Source organism: Sturnira hondurensis, unplaced genomic scaffold, assembly GCF_014824575.4.
Source record: "Sturnira hondurensis isolate 20B ecotype Veracruz unplaced genomic scaffold, ASM1482457v3 Scaffold0001872, whole genome shotgun sequence".
NCBI classification, from domain to species: domain Eukaryota; kingdom Metazoa; phylum Chordata; class Mammalia; order Chiroptera; family Phyllostomidae; genus Sturnira; species Sturnira hondurensis.
The window spans coordinates 26,432,712-26,451,273 of record NW_028074503.1 but is presented as its reverse complement, the minus strand read 5'-3'; the positions used below and the strand labels follow the sequence as shown (position 1 = coordinate 26,451,273).

Genomic DNA, 18,562 nt, shown 5'->3' with positions numbered 1-18,562 from the left:
GTCATCTCGATGCCCCAAGGTTGGGAGTTCAATCCCCAGGCAGGATTCATACAAGAATCACCAGATGCATAAATAAGTGGAGCAACAAATTGATATTTCTCTCTCTCCCTTCCTCTCTCTCTCTACAAATCAATAAATTAAAAAAAAACCCTTAAATAATAAAATGTATGTTTTATATAAAGGACTTGATCTTGCTGATTCTTCCTTTCGACTTTTTCCCTCTGCATGTTCATAGCCATGATATAATTAGGTCAGCGGTTTTTTTTTCTTTGTTGAGCTGTGTTTTGTTTCTTCAAGGGCCTCACAGTCCACTGAGGGGTTTGAAGAAAGAGCTAAGAAATTGTCACCCCTAGGTACCCCTTCTTGTCTAGAGGTTCACTAGCAACTATTTAAAAACCAGCTTGCTAATAGGAAAAGCCTTGCTTTGTAGCATTTGCTGAGTTCTGTGTCGTAGACAGACCCAGCTGAGGCGATATCGAGCCCCAGTGGGACATCGCCACGCAGAGGAGGAAGGACACGTCCACCACTGGACACTATTTCCACTAGGCAGACTGGGGTAAGTCACCTCAAGTCACAGGTCATAGGAAAGTTCAATAAATCATAAGGAAGCAATGGGTTTAAAATATACCATTATAAAATATAATGTATCTAGTTGTAAATTTACATAATTTAATTTTTAACAATGAGAGTGTTTAATAATGGGCTCACAAAATTCCTTGAAATCTGAAGACCCACTCTTGCTAGCCCGTGTTAGCTGGGCCTAGGTCCTAAACTGACCGACAGCGGCTTTCCCTTGCAAAGCCTCGCCTGCTATACCGAGATGCCATGTTAAACTGAGTACACAAAGGCACTTTCTGGTATCAATACTATTTGAAAGCCGTTGGTCTAATTAGACTTTATTAAGGCGGGATCTGCAGATCATCCTCTATACAATTTAAGCTGCTATTTGAACACAATGTTTCCTGGACAGGAGACCTATTTAATCAGAAGTGTGTGTGATTGCGAGGGGGAGGGGTTCTTCATTTTAAACAAGCACCTTATTTAGGGGGTTTTAATGCTCCTTACAGTTTGAGAACTTCAATTCTGGGCCTCCAACTTCCCTTTCTTCAAGCTGGAGCTGGGGGCCTGAGTGCTGGTTCAGCCACACCCAGCTTCGTTCAGTACCCCCTGTAGCACCAGTTCAGCTCCCTAGACCTGGTGCCTCATAAACTCAGAACATCTTTGAGTATATCAAGCCACGTACAATCAGAAAATGCCCCAACCACCTCTAAACCATAGGCAAGCAACTGCTTCCTTTATCAGGGGCAGAAAATTTAGTTTCTTCTATAAGAGCAGAAACTATTCATTCTGAAGTATTGTCATTTGTCAGAATTTCTCATTCATTGCTGCCACTCATGGATGGAGGTGTTGAGGTTTCCTGACTGAGAAGCAACCCAGGAGGCTTCTTACTAAACTGGCGGAGCTGAGGTACTCAGCTCATGCCTGTCACGTGGTATATACTCAAGGAATATCTATAATTACTAAAACAAATGAATAAACACATGAACAAATGAAGCCAAGATTGTAATAGAAACAATCTTTAAATTCTTCATTGCCTTTTTTAAAATGAAACTTTCAAATTAAGAGAGCATTTGAGTATTTTTTAAATTGACAATGTTTCTTCTAAGAGCCATTATAACTGATTTCATCAAGAACATTATGTACATTAGGATCTAAATGAGACACAAATATGTATTTTTCTTTTCTCAAAGTCCACACAAGAAAATTCAACTTGGAAATATTAAAATATACACATCTCTTGAGAGATACATGTTGATAGCATAGCCAGGGACATGGATATATATTCTTTGTGACATTTAGATTCTTCTGTGCATAAAAGATACAAAGTTCCAGTCAGTTTTACATTTTAAAAAGATTAGCTTTACTTAAAGTCAATGTGAGGTATTTCTTCACATACAAATCCCTTTTGTGTGTTTTTCTTCATCCACATAAAACTAAAATAGGCAACTGTCTGGTTAATAACCACCTCCTCTCAGCCAAAATACCACGTGGTCTGTCAAAGAGATTTATCTGAAAGATGATATGTTTAGGCAGAAAAAAATTGGAGTTACTACAAAAAACCCCCCAAATTTCATATTGTTTACCTTGAAACAAAATGATTTATAGGAAACAAAGGTAATCTCTCCCAGTTCCATTAAAATTAGACATGTAATATGACCTTAAGTGAATTTTCTGAAAATATTAAATTGTTCTTCAATATTTTTAACCTATTATGTGCTTTTTGGTGTATTTGAAAAATCCATTTGTTTTAAAAATAGAGTACTTTCTACAAAATGTCCCAGAAACATGAAGATAATGCTCTTGGCTACCATCGGTTTCATATGGAGAGTTTTCCAGTGGACTGAGCGATGTTTTAAACAGCATTGGAAAAATAATGGCAGCTATCATTTTCTATGTGAAAGGGCAACATAATAAATAAGTAGATTTCAATGTTGAGTGTTATTGAGAATACACATTCAGGCTGTCTAATGTTAGTGGGGCTTTTTTCTTAGATATTTATTTTAATCAATAAACTTCAAATTTTAGAGCACCTTTAGGCTCACAACAGAACTGAACAGGAAGTACAGAGTTCCCAACGACCTCACCACCCCATACAAGCCTCCCCCAGAATTAACATCCTGCACCACAGCGGTATATTTATTACGATCAATGACTACATCATTATCACCCAAAGTCCATAGTTTGCACCAGAGTTCACCCTGATGGAGTTGTACATTATATATATTTGGACAAATGTTTAAAACGTATGCACCTACCACTGTCGTATCACACAGAATAGTTGTATTGACCTAAGACCCTCTGTGCTCTGACTATTCATCCTTCTCTCCCTCTCTAACCTCCAGAAACCACTGATCTTTTTACTGTAAAAATAGCTTTGCCTTTTCCAGAAGGTCATATAGTTGGTAGCCCCGATAATTGGTTTCTTTTATGTTTCCTCCAGGTCTTTTCATGGCTTGATAGCTTGTATCTCTTTCTGTTTTCTTTTTATTGTTGTTCAATTACAGTTGTCCCCATTTTCCTCCACTGCTCTCCCATGCCCTACCACCCCCACCCCCCACAGTCAATCCTCTCTCCCGCTGTTGTTTTTGTCCATGGGTCCTTTCTATGTGTTCCTTGACAACGCTTCCCCTTGTTTCACCTCTTCCCTCGCCTCTGGTCACTGTCAGTTTGTTCTTTATTTCCATGTTTCTGCTTATATTTTGCTTGCTTGTTTGTTTTGTGGACTAGGTTCCACTTATAGGTGAGATCATATGGTATGTGTCCTTCATTGTCTGGCTTACTTCACTTAGCATAATGATTTCCAGTTCAATACATACTGTCAAGAAGGGTAGGATCTCCTTTCATTCTGCTGAGTAGTATTCTATTGTGTAAATTTACCACAGGTTTTTGATCCACACATTTACTGATGGGCACCTAGGCTGTTTCCAGCACTTGGCTATTGCAAATTGTGCTGCTATGAACATTGGGGTGTGTGGGATCTTTGAATTGGAGATTCAGGATTCTTAGGGTATAATCCCAGCAGTGGAATTGTTGGGTCAAAAGGCAGATTCATTTTTCGTTTTTTGAGGAAATTCCAAACTGTTTTCCACAGTGGCTGCACCAGTCTGCATTCCCACCAACAGTGCACTAAGGTTCCCTTTTGTCTACAACCTCTCCAACACTTGTTGTTTGTTGATTTGTTTGTGTAGACCATTCTAACTGGTGTGAAGTGGTATCTCATTGAGGTTTTAATTTATATTTCTCTGATGGCTAGTGATGCTGAGCATCCTTTCATATGTCTCTGGGCCCTCTGTATGTCCTCCTTGGAGAAGTGAGAAGTGTCTGTTCAGGTCCTTTGCCCATTTTTTAATTGATTGTTTGTCTTTCTGGTGTGGAGTTGTGTGAGTTCTTTATATCTTTTGGAGATCAAACCCTTGTCTGAGGTATCACTGGCAAATGTTTCCCCATACACTTAGTTCCCTTTACATTTTGCTGATGTTTTCTTATCTATGCAGAAGCTTTTTAATTTGATAAAGTCCCATTTGCTTATTCTTTCATGTACTCTGCTCTAGGGAACATATCAGTATAAATATTGGTGTGTGGAATAACTGAAATGTTCCTGCCTATATTCTCCTCTAGGAATTTTATGGTGTTGTGGGTTTTTTAATAAGATTTAACTAAAATGAGTTCAGGGGATTATATATTAGACTTAGTTTTGTTGCTAAAGCAGCTATATCATAAAACACTACTTTTATTTACATAGTTGTGCTATTATTAGCTGGAAACATTTGCTCTATACCTCTTGCCTAATTTAAGACCATTTGGTTTAATTTTATTTGTTATTTAAATTAACAATGTTTGCTAAATGTATGCCCAGTTGTCTGACTAGAATTTTCTCTGAGTCTAACATAAGATTTCCTAAGGGTTCCACACCACAGGTGCTGAAACAATTACAGGTTTTATTTGTATTGCCAATCAACCTTGAGGGCTGAGGTAATGCTTTTCTCTGGGACCTTGGTTTTTCCCCTTCAAACGTCTAATAACAAATACTTGCTAGAACTTGGAATTGAGGAAAAAACAGAAATTTGTTTGGAAATGGCCAGGACTCTTTTAGATTGTTTAACATAGTTTGCTAAGCCATCCGCTTTGCTCACTTAATGAACTGTACTTCATCTGATGTGTTTTTAGGATTCCCGGGAGAAATACATAGTTGTGAGGGATAGAACCTCACATGTACACTCACTGCGGGAAAAACTGGGAAGTCAGACACTGGATTTCTTTGAATCTCCCCCTTAGTTCCCTTTCTCAGGACTTACACCCATCTCTTCCCTTGCTTTCCGCACACAGCTCTGGTGTCCGCTGGATGGATGAACCCTGGCTTCCGGTCTAGACCTGCCTCTGCCTGGAAACTGATTCCATTGAGAACGTAAGCCACTTAAAAGCAAAGCTTATTCTGAATTCTTATTTGTGTCCCTTCCCTCATATGGCCCTGTACATAGGAAGCGATGTGACCAACCAGCCTTGCTTGGGTTCCGATCCAAGGGCTGCCCCTCCCTCCCTGTGGCATTGGGGTGCATCACCTAGACTCTCTAAGCCTCAGTGTTCTTTTTGATAAAGTGGGAATAATTTATACAATCTACTGACCATATCACACGTTCATATCCACCAATTCCCACCCCCACCTTCCTTTTCTTCCTTAGACAGTTTAGATTCCATGAGTCTTTTTTTTAAATCACTCTCTTGAAAAACCTCTTAACTCACTCCACCCCTTCTCCCCTAGAAAAGACCAAACCAATAAAACCCAACTATCTGCCTACCTTAGTCCTGTGACCAAACAACAAATAATGGTGAGAAAAACAAAAACAACCGTGTTAGCTAATTCCATGCTAAGTTCAGGAAAACAAATCTCAAGTGGTTGGTCTGCACTGCTGAGCAATCATAATTGCAGGTATGTTGTGATCTCTTTTCTACAATCTGAACTCTTATCTTTTTCCCTGTCTTCAAGTTCTCTAAAACTTTACACTCTCCTGATGACCATTTCTCAGTAATTCTCATTGTCCTAGCTCCAAACTGAGTGTCATAACCTCATCCACACCCACTCTCCACCTTTGCTTATCTTGCCGAGACCGACATACCTGTTTGTCTCCACTGAAAGCTGCCTTCCTGCCCAAAGTCCAGCAGTCCTGCCATTTTCACTCTCTCCTCTGCATCACGGTGCTCCCCTGGGCACTGCACTATTTCCAAAAATCGTAGTCCCTCTTATGTTCAAAAGCAGAAATGACAACAAAAATAACTAAATAAAATAAACAATGAAACCTCCCTCAAGCCTATGACCTCTCTTCAAGTTGCTATCCATTTCTTTGCTCTATTTTAAAGCAAAACTTCTCAACAAAAAGGAACGCATCATCTGAAGTCACTGGAGGCAGCCCCTCAACTCTCCATTTTCACGCCTCCTCCCTCGGAGATCACTTCGCTGTTGTTCTTTTATCAAATCCTTCATTAACATGACATAGTGAAGCTGCACCCATCTCGGAAACACTCTTCCCCCTTGGCTGCTGGGACATGAGTCCTCTGCTTTCGCCCACCATTCTCGCATCTTCCAAATGTGCAGTGCCCCAAGGGTCGACCATTCTATTTCTAACTACAGTCTCGCCCTGGGTGTCATTGATATGACAGTTACTCCTAAATTTCTCCCTTCCGGATGACTAGTAATCAGACCTCCAGTCTTACAGACCAAGTTGTCCACATGACTGGCATCCCTAATTGTGTGTCTAGTAGTTTTGTAAATTCAAAATATCCCCCAAATAATTTATTGTTCTCTTTAAACCATTTTTTTTCCTCTACTCAGCCTCGTCTCATTAAAGAACTCTATAACCCACTCAGGTATTTTGTATATTTTGCAGCCAAAAACCTAATATCTATGTTCAATTCTTCTCTTCTCTCTGTCCTTTATATCTGACACACAAGTCAATCTTGTTGGTTCTAGACCCAATACATACTATGACTCTTCCTAGTTTTTTATTAATCTGCTTTGACTGTTGGTTCCAGCTAAAATAATCTTATACAGAGGACTCAGTTACATCCTAATTGGTCTGCCTGCTTCCACTCTGTCCATCCCCAAGAATTTTCCTCAGAGCAGTTTGACCTTTGAAAAAGTTTAATGAGATCACTCCCTGTAAAAAAACAAACAAACAAAAAACTCTCTTCATCATCCACAGAATGAAATTCCAGTTTGTACCATGTCCCTTAAAGCCCCACATGATCAGACCCTGACTCAGTTATCTGTGATCCATTCATATTGCTGTCATACCAGGGTCACAGTCAAGTACACACAGATCCCCCCTCAAGGCTTTTGTACTACTCGTTAGCATTACTGAAAATGATTTACCCCAGTGTGCATAAATAAAGCTGTCTCTTTTTCCTCTATTTGTCTCAGCTCAAGTGTCTTCTTCTTAAAAGGCTTTTCCCCAAATCTGATTTAAACTAAGTTCTTCTCTAGCACATTACTGTGCTTTATTTTCTTCAGAGAACTTACCATTCCATTGTGTTACTTGTTCATTTCTCTGTTTGCTTATCAGTCTTTCTCCCTGTCTGTGAATATAAGTAAGTTCTTGGAAAGAAGGACATTACACTATTGTCATGTAGCTTTTTCAGCAATAAGTACAGCTCAAAGTTAGTGTTCCAGTAGTTACTTTAATAAATATGATTGTTATAAGAATTAAATGAGCCCTGGCTGGTGTAGCTCAGTGGATTGAGCATGGGTCTGTGAACCACAGGATCGCGGTTCGATTCCCAGTCAGGGCACATGCCTGGGTTACGGGCCGGTTCCTGGCAAGGGACTCACGAGAGGCAACCATACACTGATATTTCTCTCCTTCCCTTCCTCTCTAAAAAAGATAAATAAATAAAATTTTTAAAAAAAGAATTAAATGAAGTGCTGATTTGATTGCTTCTCACATTGCCAGACAAAAAAATGCCTATGAAAAGTTCATTATTGCCATTATTATTATTATTGTTAGGTGCTCCTTAAATGTTAAGAATGTTAATTACAACAACTTGAACTAATATCTTAAGTATTTCAGATGAAGTATTTATATTTTTCCAAGATTTTATTTACCTATTTTTAGAGAGAGGGGAAGACAGGGAGAGAGTGAGGGAGAGAAACATCGATGTGAGAGAGAAACATTCCTCAGTTGTCTCCTGTACATGCCCTGACCAGAGACCCAACCTGCAACCCAGGCCTGTGCCCCAACCAGGGATTGAACCAGGGACCTTTCACCTTGAGGGATGACACCCAGCCAACAGAGTCACATGGGTCAGGCTCAAGTACTTGTAGTTTAACAGTTGTTTTCAAGTGTAAACAATATTTTAAGCCACCTTAGTGAATTCCATTTTTTTTTTGCACATAGGGAAATGTTGCAACTTCTCTAAAATCAAATCGCACGGTTAGCAACTTCTCTTAGTAAGTGGCAGAACTGAACCTGTTCGTGTCTTCTAACTAATCAATCATCCCAATGATATGAGAAACTTCTTTGAAATAAATTAAAATCGGAGACCTTATAACCAGACTTAGGTCCATTTAACTGAAGCCCATTATTAAACCTTCCACTTTTCAAAAACGTAGGACTTGAGGGAAATCTCATTAAACTTCATGGAAAAGCTGAAGTGAGCCATGCCTTTGGAGCTGTCCAGCAACGGAGCCATTAGAGATGTGTGTGAGGAAGTACAAATTACAAGGCAATATTAACATGTGACTAGAACTCAAAAGAGGGTGCTATTCTGTCACATAGTTTAGTCTGTGTCAAAATTCTTTGTGCGGATATACCAAAGGGCTGTGACTATAACAAATCTGCAAAGGGCAAACTATAATAACCTCAGAACACAAAAGAGCAAAAGAGCAAAAAATGGTGTATTTAAGTATTTGAAATATGAAGATGAGAACCATCCAGAAAGGGTGGTTTCTAATTCCATTTTCATTCTAAAAAGTTCCTATTGGCAGGGAGAGTTAATTCTATCTCCAACTTATTCAGGTGCTTAATGGACATCACAGGTAATTCTCAGGTCCCTCTTCTACAATTAGCCATGTAGGCACTTGAAAGATTATTTCTATATTCATATTTAGCTTTTCAAAAATTTAATTTTTCTTCCCTCTCTCTCTTTTTGTAAATTTAATATAATCTGCTTTAAATTAATTTAGGTGAGAATAAACCTTTTGTGGAGGGGGGATTGCTCAATTTATGGAGCACGTTGTTCTTGCTGGGAATATACGTGGTGCCTTGGAGTAAGTAAGGTTGAAAAAGTTAAAGATAGCACTGAGTGTAAGAGGCTTTTGAAGAAAGAAATAATTTGGGCAAAGCCGAGTTAAATCAAATACTTCTCACAGCCTTTGGTATCTCTAATAGGGGACTTTCTATTTCTCACCACATTTAAAAACATAGCAAAGACGGTGAGGAAAGTGGTCTCTAGGTCAGACTTTAGGAAGAACAGCTCTAAAAAAATCAGTGATGGTGTGATTCCAAGATACGTTTTGAATTCCCGAGTATTCTCATACTTATGTTATTCATGGAATGCACTTAAACTGGCATGATGCATTTATATCATTAAAAAATTGGTTATCCAACTTTTTTAGCATCCTAATATCCTTCCCATTTATTGTTTATTCTTATCCATTCATTATGTTTTTGCTGAAAAAAGGTGAGAACTGTTGACTTATTGGAACTTTAAAAAACCATCAAAAGATCATTTGCGGTGAGGAGCTCTAGTCTAAATTGCGATGGGATCTGAAGCTCCAGCTAATGGCCAAAATTAGGATTGTGGAGTCACTTGGGGACAATGTCATGCACATAGTCCTGTTTCTTTGTTATTAACTTTGACAGTTAGCTTTATCAGAGATTTTTTAAAATCATAAATGTGGGTCATTGGAACAGAAATATTCAGAAAGTACTATCAATAGTGGGAAGTGAGGTATTTCTCCCTAGCCAATGAAATCATCTGCCTATATCCTTGACCACTGTGATTTATCATATTCTTCCTTTTTTTCCCTGTGGGAGTGAAGACCTAAAACTTTCAAAATGTTTCATTTCTCTAGTAAGATAATGTAAAGAGGCAATCAAACAGTGTTCATGACTTGGTGCCCTCGCCCTTTTATAAAGTAATCAGGGCATAGAAGGTAGAATGGTGTGGGTGTTGGGGCCAGGAGGAAGGGAAAGACTGGGGTATGAAGAGTTGCTAGGTACAGACTACCAATAAAAAAACTGTACCTTTTGTGACAGAAGGATGGGGCTGAAAAACATGATGCTAAGTAACATAAGCCAGTCAGAGAAAGACAAGCGCCATGTGATCTTGCTCGTGTGTGGAATCTAATGAACAAACTGAAGTAACAAGGAAAATGGGGACAGACTCATAGATAGAGAGCAGGATGGCACCTATGGGCGGGGAGAGTTTAGGGGATGGAGGGGTTGAGTAAAAAGGTAAAAGAGACTCATGGACATGAAAAACGTGGTTATGGTGGAGGGGAGGAGGGTGTAAGGGGGCTAAAAGGCAATAGAAAAAATACAATTAAAAAGTAGAAAATAAACAGGAAAAAAGAGAAAGATATTATTTCATTATAAAAAATAGACCTCTGGAGATGGATGGTGGTGATTGTCACAAAACAATGTGAGTGTACTTACATTATCGCACCTTTAAAAATGGTTAAAATGGTAAATTTTGTATGTTACCACGATAAAAGTTATCAATTTTTATAAATGTAAGTACAATAGCATATATGTGAATATGGTTCTATCCTAATTGCAGACCAAATACAGTTTTATTTTTTAGGGGGTCTCATGAATTATTATATGTCATTTGATTTTAACATAATATAAAAATTTATAGTCAGTCTGTTCTACAAATTATCGACACAAACAGAAAGACTATGCTGTAAGAACTGTCAGGGAACATTGTCTCCCTTATCATTATGCTCCTATTATCACACCCTTACCCAAAGTGTTATGACTCCCTGGACATTAGCTGTGCTCAAAGAACAGTGGTGTAACGAATCAATATAGGATTCAATAAGATAAACACACGAGATCTGCATCTCCTTGAACAGAATTGATGGATAGCCGCACCAGGCACTGTGTTCCAACAGAAATCTCTGTGAATTATGATCGAGGACAAACACCAGTGTTTATGGGTTTAAATATTATTGTATTTAAATTGTCCATCAGGAAGCAAATGCCATTTCCTAAGTTATTGTGAAATGGAATCAGTTACCTAAAGTCTCCTTTCTGTCTGCCTTCTCTGTACTAAATCCATTTCAGAGACCTACTCTATTTGCGAGGGGAGGACTTAGAGCTCTGCTTGCAAAACACTCAGTCCCAGGGCGTATTTTATGAAGGATTTAGGATGACTCAAAAAGAAACAAACTTATCATAGTTTTTCCCGAGCTCTCTGAGGCCCGTGCCTCTGAATAACACTTAAAGAGGGATCGCCATTTACAGAAGGTGTGGTGAGCCTGGAGATGTCGTTCAGGACCATCTGAGCAAAGGGGTTTTCAGGGAGGCTGTGACGCAGCAGGGACCAAGGTGAACTCAGTGTCCTCTGCACAGCCAAGAGAATGCAACCCCAAGTTCAGACAGGAAACTGCGGAGGACCTGCAAATTAATATCATAACTCATAGTGGCTCTTCGTTTTCTGTTGCTTTAGCGTTTCCCCACCTCTTCATTTTCACACTGTTGCTCACAGTCCCTAACAAGTGGGTATCACAGATGGGGGTCAAATGCAAATGCTTCCCTCAGCTACTCACTTGGCTATCACTTCTGCTGAAAAGAGAATTATCACTAGCCCAAGGATAGGAGGCAGAAACCTCAGTCTAAACACATGTTTTCACACCACATCTTCAGAAGCATGCCCCTCGGGGGTTAGTGACCCCATGAAATGACACTTCGGTTCCCTCTGTATTGTTTTTTATTTAAAAAGACGTTAAAAGATCTGAGGCAAAACTGATCAGGTTGTTTTCTGAAGTTGGAAGTTGCTGCTTTAGTTCTCGCTTTGGGTAGTTTCCAGGTAAAGGAAATTGTATGATCACTAAAGTCATTTTCAAGTTATTTAAGCATGCCAAATGATGCTGACTGACACGGGAGTGACAGGCGTTAAGGTTCAGGAAGAAACGAGTCACGTTTTCTTCTGTGGCAGAAAAGGCATCACACGCAGTACTGCACTGTGACTAACTGACGGGGTCCTAGCTTTCGGAAATGCAACACAGTGACATCCACAGAGAAGCAGCTGGTGCGCAGGGATAAAGACGCCAACAGTAAGAGGAGTGCGGGAGAGGCACCCACCATTCTGCATTTAAAAACCCGAAACCCAACAATCCACGCCCAGGATATTTTTGTTTTTTTTCAACCTGGGTTTAATATTTCATTCTTTACAATCACTCTACAGTGCTCAGATGGGAAATGTCTGAGCCATTCAGGCGAATTTGGTATATTTTAGCTAATATCCTGTGCCATTTTCTCTAATTCTATAAAAATAAAATGATCGACAATCTATAAGTGGAAATACAGTTGCAGATATTGGAAGCCATGACAGATTTCAGAGATGATTCTCTCCAGCTCTCCTTTCATCAATGAGGATATAATGTCAACTTCAAAGAGTTGAAATAGGTTAAGTGTGACTAGATAAAAAGTGAATTTTCTCTCACATGTTTTTCTGCTAAACTCTGAGCTTCTTAGGGACAAAGACTGTTCATGTCTTTAGCATTAGACATATATAGATATACATATAGTAGATATATAGTATCCAGCACTATATATAGAGCTGAGTGCACATACGAGGTATGTACAGTTTATATATATGTATATACATATATGCTATGTATATATACATATATAATATATAGTAGATACTTGATAAGCATAGAGTAAATGTTGATTGAATGAATGATACAGACACAGTGACTTTACAAAATCTCAAAGAGGTATTGAAAGAGTCCAAGAATCTTGAATCTCAGATACATTAAATTGTTGTACTCCCAGAGTTTTTGTGTTGGAACATAAGAAAATACTCAAGTGCCAATTTAGTAAGCTATTTGCATTCTGTTAGCCTGTGCTTTACACATTAGTCAACTAATTAAGTTGTAATATTTCTTTAAGGTATAATTAAATTTAAAAGTAAATCTTAAACAAATTATCCTTATAAGAAGTTTTCCTAATAAAACAGTCACATTTTAAATTCTATGCTGTAAAGCATTATTTTCTTTTCTAATAAAATATTATTTCTTATAAACACAATTTTAGTACAAAAAAATAGCCATTGCATCACAACTTATTATTGCCTAAAACTAATATCTACAGCTCAAGCCATTCATTCCTTCAGAACAAAATTTGTGTTCACATTTACCCTGCAGAAAAGCAATCTAGTTTTTTTTTTTCTGTGATTACAGTTTGATAAGGTAATCTACCTGGTTTTCTTGAACAAGAGTAATAAAATTTCTCTTTGTTCTTTTAACTAAGTGTATAAGGTACTCTTGGTTTACATACCCTTGATCATGATTTCTTGGTCCAACTGTTAGGGTTAAGGTGGCCATAACCCTAACAAGTGCCTATGAATGAGACTCCCCAGTTTTACATACAGAAATCTTGGCCATCTGTGTGCAAAAATATTGGCACAACCAAATTCCCTCCTTATTTATAAATATAATGATCAATTATGTTTTTTATTTGCAAATATGATTCAGAATAACATTTTAAAACATGACTCACTTCCTCCTATACTAAATAACCACCCCCCAAAATAACATAAAAGTCATAATTCTGTTAGTCTAAAAGAATACAATAATTATTTGATTACAATGTTTCTTTTGAAATAAATTATGTTCCTTGAAATGGTATTGGTCAGAGGTAAACATTAATATATTTGAGATCTTTCCTTTCAAATAACAAAAACACCTCTCAAAATGGAATATGATTTTTGTTTCTCCATCAACATAATGGGAATGATAAAACAGTGTTTTTGTGTTTTGATACACAGTTTTTTTCCTTTTAGTAACAATCCGAGAAAAATAATATGTAATTCTTTAAAAGCTACGAAATAAGATAGCAGAGCTGGTAGAGAGAGGAAGAGGCATGTCAGCACCTGGGCCATCCACATTCATTCTGCAAAGTCCCTGGACAAGTTAAATTTTCTAGCAGTGCCATGTTCAGAGATAATTACAAGAGGACAGGCACTGGATACTTGCATTTGGTTACTGCAAACATTGCAAATAGTAGAAGGGTATGCATTATAGAAGTATTATGGAAGAATATACGGATATCAGTTGAAAAAGTCAATTTTGCAATCCAGGAATTTCCTCTTCAGGAAAGTAATAAATCCATATTCAAGTATAGTCAGCATCCAGCCTTACTCCATAATGCCTTATTCACATTTTAGAAGCGGACACACACCCTCAGTTGGCGTAGACTTTTAAGAGATACAGCCATGCTCTCTCCAGAACTTACAGACTAGTCAGACCAATCCCCCACTTAGGCCAGTGGACAGTGACATGATTCCATGGGTGCACATGACAGGTCATGACAGAGTCATGCCTGACCAGTCCTTGTCTGCTCTCCCTGCTACAAGTTTGGGCTGACTTCCAACCCTGAGACACACNGAATTTCCTCTTCAGGAAAGTAATAAATCCAGCCCTGGCTGGTGTAGCTCAGTAGATTGAGCGCGGGCCTGCGGACCAGAGGATCGCGGTTCGATTCCCAGCCAGGGCACATGCCTGGGTTGCAGGCCGGTTCCCTGCAGGCCAACTCCCAGCAGGGGATGCACAAAAGGCAACCATACATTGATGTTTCTCTCCCTCTCTCCTTCCCATCTAAAGATAAATAAATAAATAAAATCTTTAAAAAAAAAGTAATAAATCCATATTCAAGTATAGTCAGCATCCAGCCTCACTCCATAATGCCTTATTCACATTTTAGAAGCAGACACACACCCTCAGTTGGCGTAGACTTTTCAGAGATACAGCCATGCTCTCTCCAGAACTTACAGACTAGTCAGACTAATCCCCCACTTACGCCAGTGGACAGTGGCATGATTCCATGGGTGCACATGACAGGTCATGACAGAGTCATGCCTGACCAGTCCTCGTCTGCTCTCCCTGCTACAAGTTTGGGCTGACTTCCAACCCTGAGACACACTTGAAATAAGATGTTTCTAGAAAACTGGTTTCTGGCATTAGAGTCCTTTCTTCAGGTACAACTAACCTAATTTAAGCCCTTGTGAAAATTATATAAACTTTCCAGGCCCGGAAACATTAAGCATTGAGTAATACTACTTCATAAATACCCTCTCATTGGACCTTATCTGAGAGGGTACTTATACCCCCTCATTGGGCCAGTTATGGCCTATAGTAGGAAGTACCAGTGACAGACATCTTGTTTTCCTGGTGGAGTGGCCTTTAATCATTATAACATTTATAAAATCAAGTGTTAAATTAAACAAATACTTCCTATAATTAATTCAAGGGTGGTAGATGAAGATGAGGAATCAATGCCACCCACTGTGCAGTTCTGGGACATTTGTCCACGGTGGGAGACACCATTCACTCTGCACAGTGCGGGTGGGTGAACCAAAGTTATATGTGTACAGATAACAAAACAGTGAACATGTCAACAACTTACCCGTGAATTGACCACTTCCAGCGAGACATTCTGAGGCGGGGCACTTGGCACTAAAAGAAATAAAACAAGGGGAAGTAGTTATTCTGGAGTCACGAGAGAGAAACTGCAATTTTCGGGAATGTGTCTTTCTCACAGTTCATGATGATAAATAGGTAAGTGGATCCAGGTGGCACTTTAAAATTTTCCTGAAGGATGAAAAATAACAGCATTTGTTTATTTTTACTCACTTGGTGGGCCAGTTATCCATTTAGGGAGCCTGCAAAACTATTAGGCACGGGAGCACCTGCCGTGATACCAGATACTGACATTTAATTACAGCTTTCTGGCGATAATCTTCCCAGCGAAACCAATCAAAGAACACAGGAGGTTCCCTAGACTGGTTTTAAAGGCTTAGGATACTGTGCATTTCAGGGTCTGTGTGGTTTTAGGATGAAACGTGCTATTCTAATGGTCACTTGTGTTGCTTAATCCCTTTAATGCAATCTTTATTATCTCTTAAAAGGTGAAAAGGAGAACCACAACCAATTTTGTTTATTTGCTGTATGTAATTAAGCCCCTGTGTCACAGAGGGAGGTTACCAAATGGCCTTCAGCGAGTCAATTCTATTAACAAAGGAACGGTTTGTTTTCCTTTGTGGATTTTCTAGGAATTTCGTTCCTCTTGCCTGCATTTTGATTGCTCCACGCTTCATGAAAGAAGAAAGAACATACAGTTTTCTTTATCATATTTATGATGAATATTTACTCTACCAAAAAGTGAATATTTTACCATGTGAGCAACTCAAAGACACCATTCACTGTACAGCTGTTAGGCACTATCCAGATGTCTCCGACAAATCATAAAAAACAATGAAAGCTTGCCCTGGCTGGTGTGGCTCAGTGGATTGAGTATGGGCCTGCAAACCAAAGGATTGTGGTTTGATTCCCAGTCAGGGCACATGCCTGGGTTGCAGGCCAGTTTCCAGCAGGAGATTCACGAGAGGTAACCATACATTGACATTTCTCTCCTTCTCTCCTTCCCTTCCCCTCTAAAGATAAATAAATAAAATCTTTAAAAAATTGTTAAAAAAAATGAAAGCTTTCTGCCCCACAATAGGAATAAAAATAGCATTAAACAAATGTTTAATACGTAATCTATAACATGAGTAATACCTATCTTTGTTCATGATGAATCGGTGAATTTAACAAAGAAGAAATGCTCTTAGCATTTTCGAGAATTTCATGCCATGTTCCCTCTTTTTGTTCTTCAACTTGGACAGTATCTATGTTTTCTGAGGACTTATATTTTAAGCAGAATTTATGTAAGTCCTACTCTGATTTCACCTGCTGAAGAGTAATCACCAGAATGGCATGATACATGTATTATTAATCTCTATATCCTCTTATCTGACATTCAGTTAATATTTACAGACTCAATGATTAAATGAACAAAGGAGTGCTTACTTAAATATTAGCTCCTGGGCCTCTCTGGGCAGGGTGGGAATTGTAATCGCTTGTTTTGTTTTCATTTCCAATGTGTCTCAGCACTTCATAAAGGCTACAGCTGATGCAGCTTGTGATAAATCGCTCACTGGAGCCTTGTTTTTCATGAATTGCATCCACAAGCATCCTTTCAAAAACATTTCATAATTTAGGATGTAGATTTTATTATTTAATTTCTTTTAGTTCATATTATGGTTTTCTTATCTTAGCTTGTCTTTGAGCTTACTAAAAATGAAATCATATTTTTTTCAGCCTGGCTTTTTTTTGATCATTATCAGTTCTTAAGATTTATTCATGTTGTTGCATATAGCAATAGTTTCTATTTCTGTTTTTTTATTACTCCTTAGTATTACAATATAGTATATGGCTATTCTGTCTTATTTTTATCCACTGTACTGATGAATGATATTTGGATGATGAGAGGGGACCCAAAAAGTCTGGAGGTTTGGCCCCTTGTAGTACAGGTTTTCCAACTACATGATTATTCTAGAAAACCATCTGTATTAATATACCAGCTGGAATTGTGAGGAGTTGTGTTTGGCACCAGTGAATTTTTTTTGAAGATTCTTTCGATATGCTGGCCCATTTCATGATGGGTGATTTACGAGTGTACCTGCCCACACTGTGCTGAGTGTTCAGCAGTTTTCAGCCCAAACCAGCATGATTCCAGTGCCCCACCCTCTCTAGTCACCTGGTATCTCTCTGAGCGACATTTTTGTTTCCCTGGATAAAAAAAGTCCTCAAAGGGAAACATTTTGCTGATGTGGAAGAAGTGAAAGAAAAGACAGCAGAAGCATGGAAAAGCATTAAAATGGACAAGTTCAAAAACTGTTTTGAGCAGCGGAAGAAACATCTGGGGAGGCGTATCGCATCAAATGGAGACTTTGAAGGTGATCAAACTTAAAACATGGAAGAATAAATGCATTTTTATAAATAAATTGCTTTATTGGGGTCCCCCCTTTATGTCCAGTTGGAGATACACAAATAAATCTGCTTGAATATTCTTACATATGTCTTTTGGTAGACAGTTGCGCTCATTTCTTTCATTATATACTTACAGGTAGAAATACTGGTAAGAGCGGAAACCCTATGGGCTGACACATACACTAAGTTTTAATAGTTTTAAAGTTTTACTGAAGTTGTTGTGCCCACTTACACTCCTACTAAGAAGGTAGCAAAGTTCTAGGTGCTCCATATCTTTACCAACACGAGGTATTTTCAATTTTTTTTTACATTTGAGCCATGTGGGAGCTATATAGCTGTTTTTAAAACATTTTTAAATTGAATTTATTGGGGTGACTTTAGTTCATAGGAATACTCAGGTTTCAAGTGTACAGTTCTACTATACATCATCTGTGTATCCCATCGTGTGTCCACAGCCCAAAGTCAAATCTTCTACCACCATAAATTTGACTTCGCCCTTTACTACCTTCGCCCTTCCCTCTAGTGACCACTATACTGTTGTCTGTGTCTAGGAGTTTTGTTTCTCTTGTTTGTTCATTTGTTGCTTTCAGCTTTATATGCCACGTATAAATGAAATTTGTCTTTATTTTGGCATTTGTATATCCTTTTCTTGTGGAGTTCTTAAAATAGGTTTTTTTTTAACATTTTTATTTATTTATCTTTAGTAGGGAAGGGAGGGAGAGGGGGAGAGAAATATCAATGTATGGTTGCCTCTCATGCAACCCCCGCTGAGAACTGACCTGCAAGACAGGCATGTGCCCTGACTGGGACTCAAATGCGATCCTTTGGTTCGCAGGCCCGTACTCAATCCACTGACTTACACCATCCAGGGCTTAAAATACGTTTTTATTAACCTAAATCAGTTTTCCCCAAAAGATATCTTTAAATTTGTATTATTTATATCTTATATTCCATATATGTTTTCAT

At 38.5% G+C, this 18,562-nt stretch overlaps 1 protein-coding gene across 1 annotated transcript in view; it reads right to left on the bottom strand.

Moving 5' to 3' along the window:
* Positions 1–10,953: 10,953 nt before the first annotated feature.
* Positions 10,954–18,562, bottom strand: part of LOC118980180 (netrin receptor DCC-like) — a 60,518-nt gene continuing 52,909 nt past the window's right edge. Inside the window, exons 5-6 of the mRNA XM_037036654.1 lie at positions 15,192–15,241; positions 10,954–11,124 (exon numbers count right to left, since the gene is read on the bottom strand). Coding sequence (XP_036892549.1) covers positions 10,954–11,124; positions 15,192–15,241 — 221 coding nt within the window. The remainder of the gene's footprint in view (positions 11,125–15,191; positions 15,242–18,562) is intronic.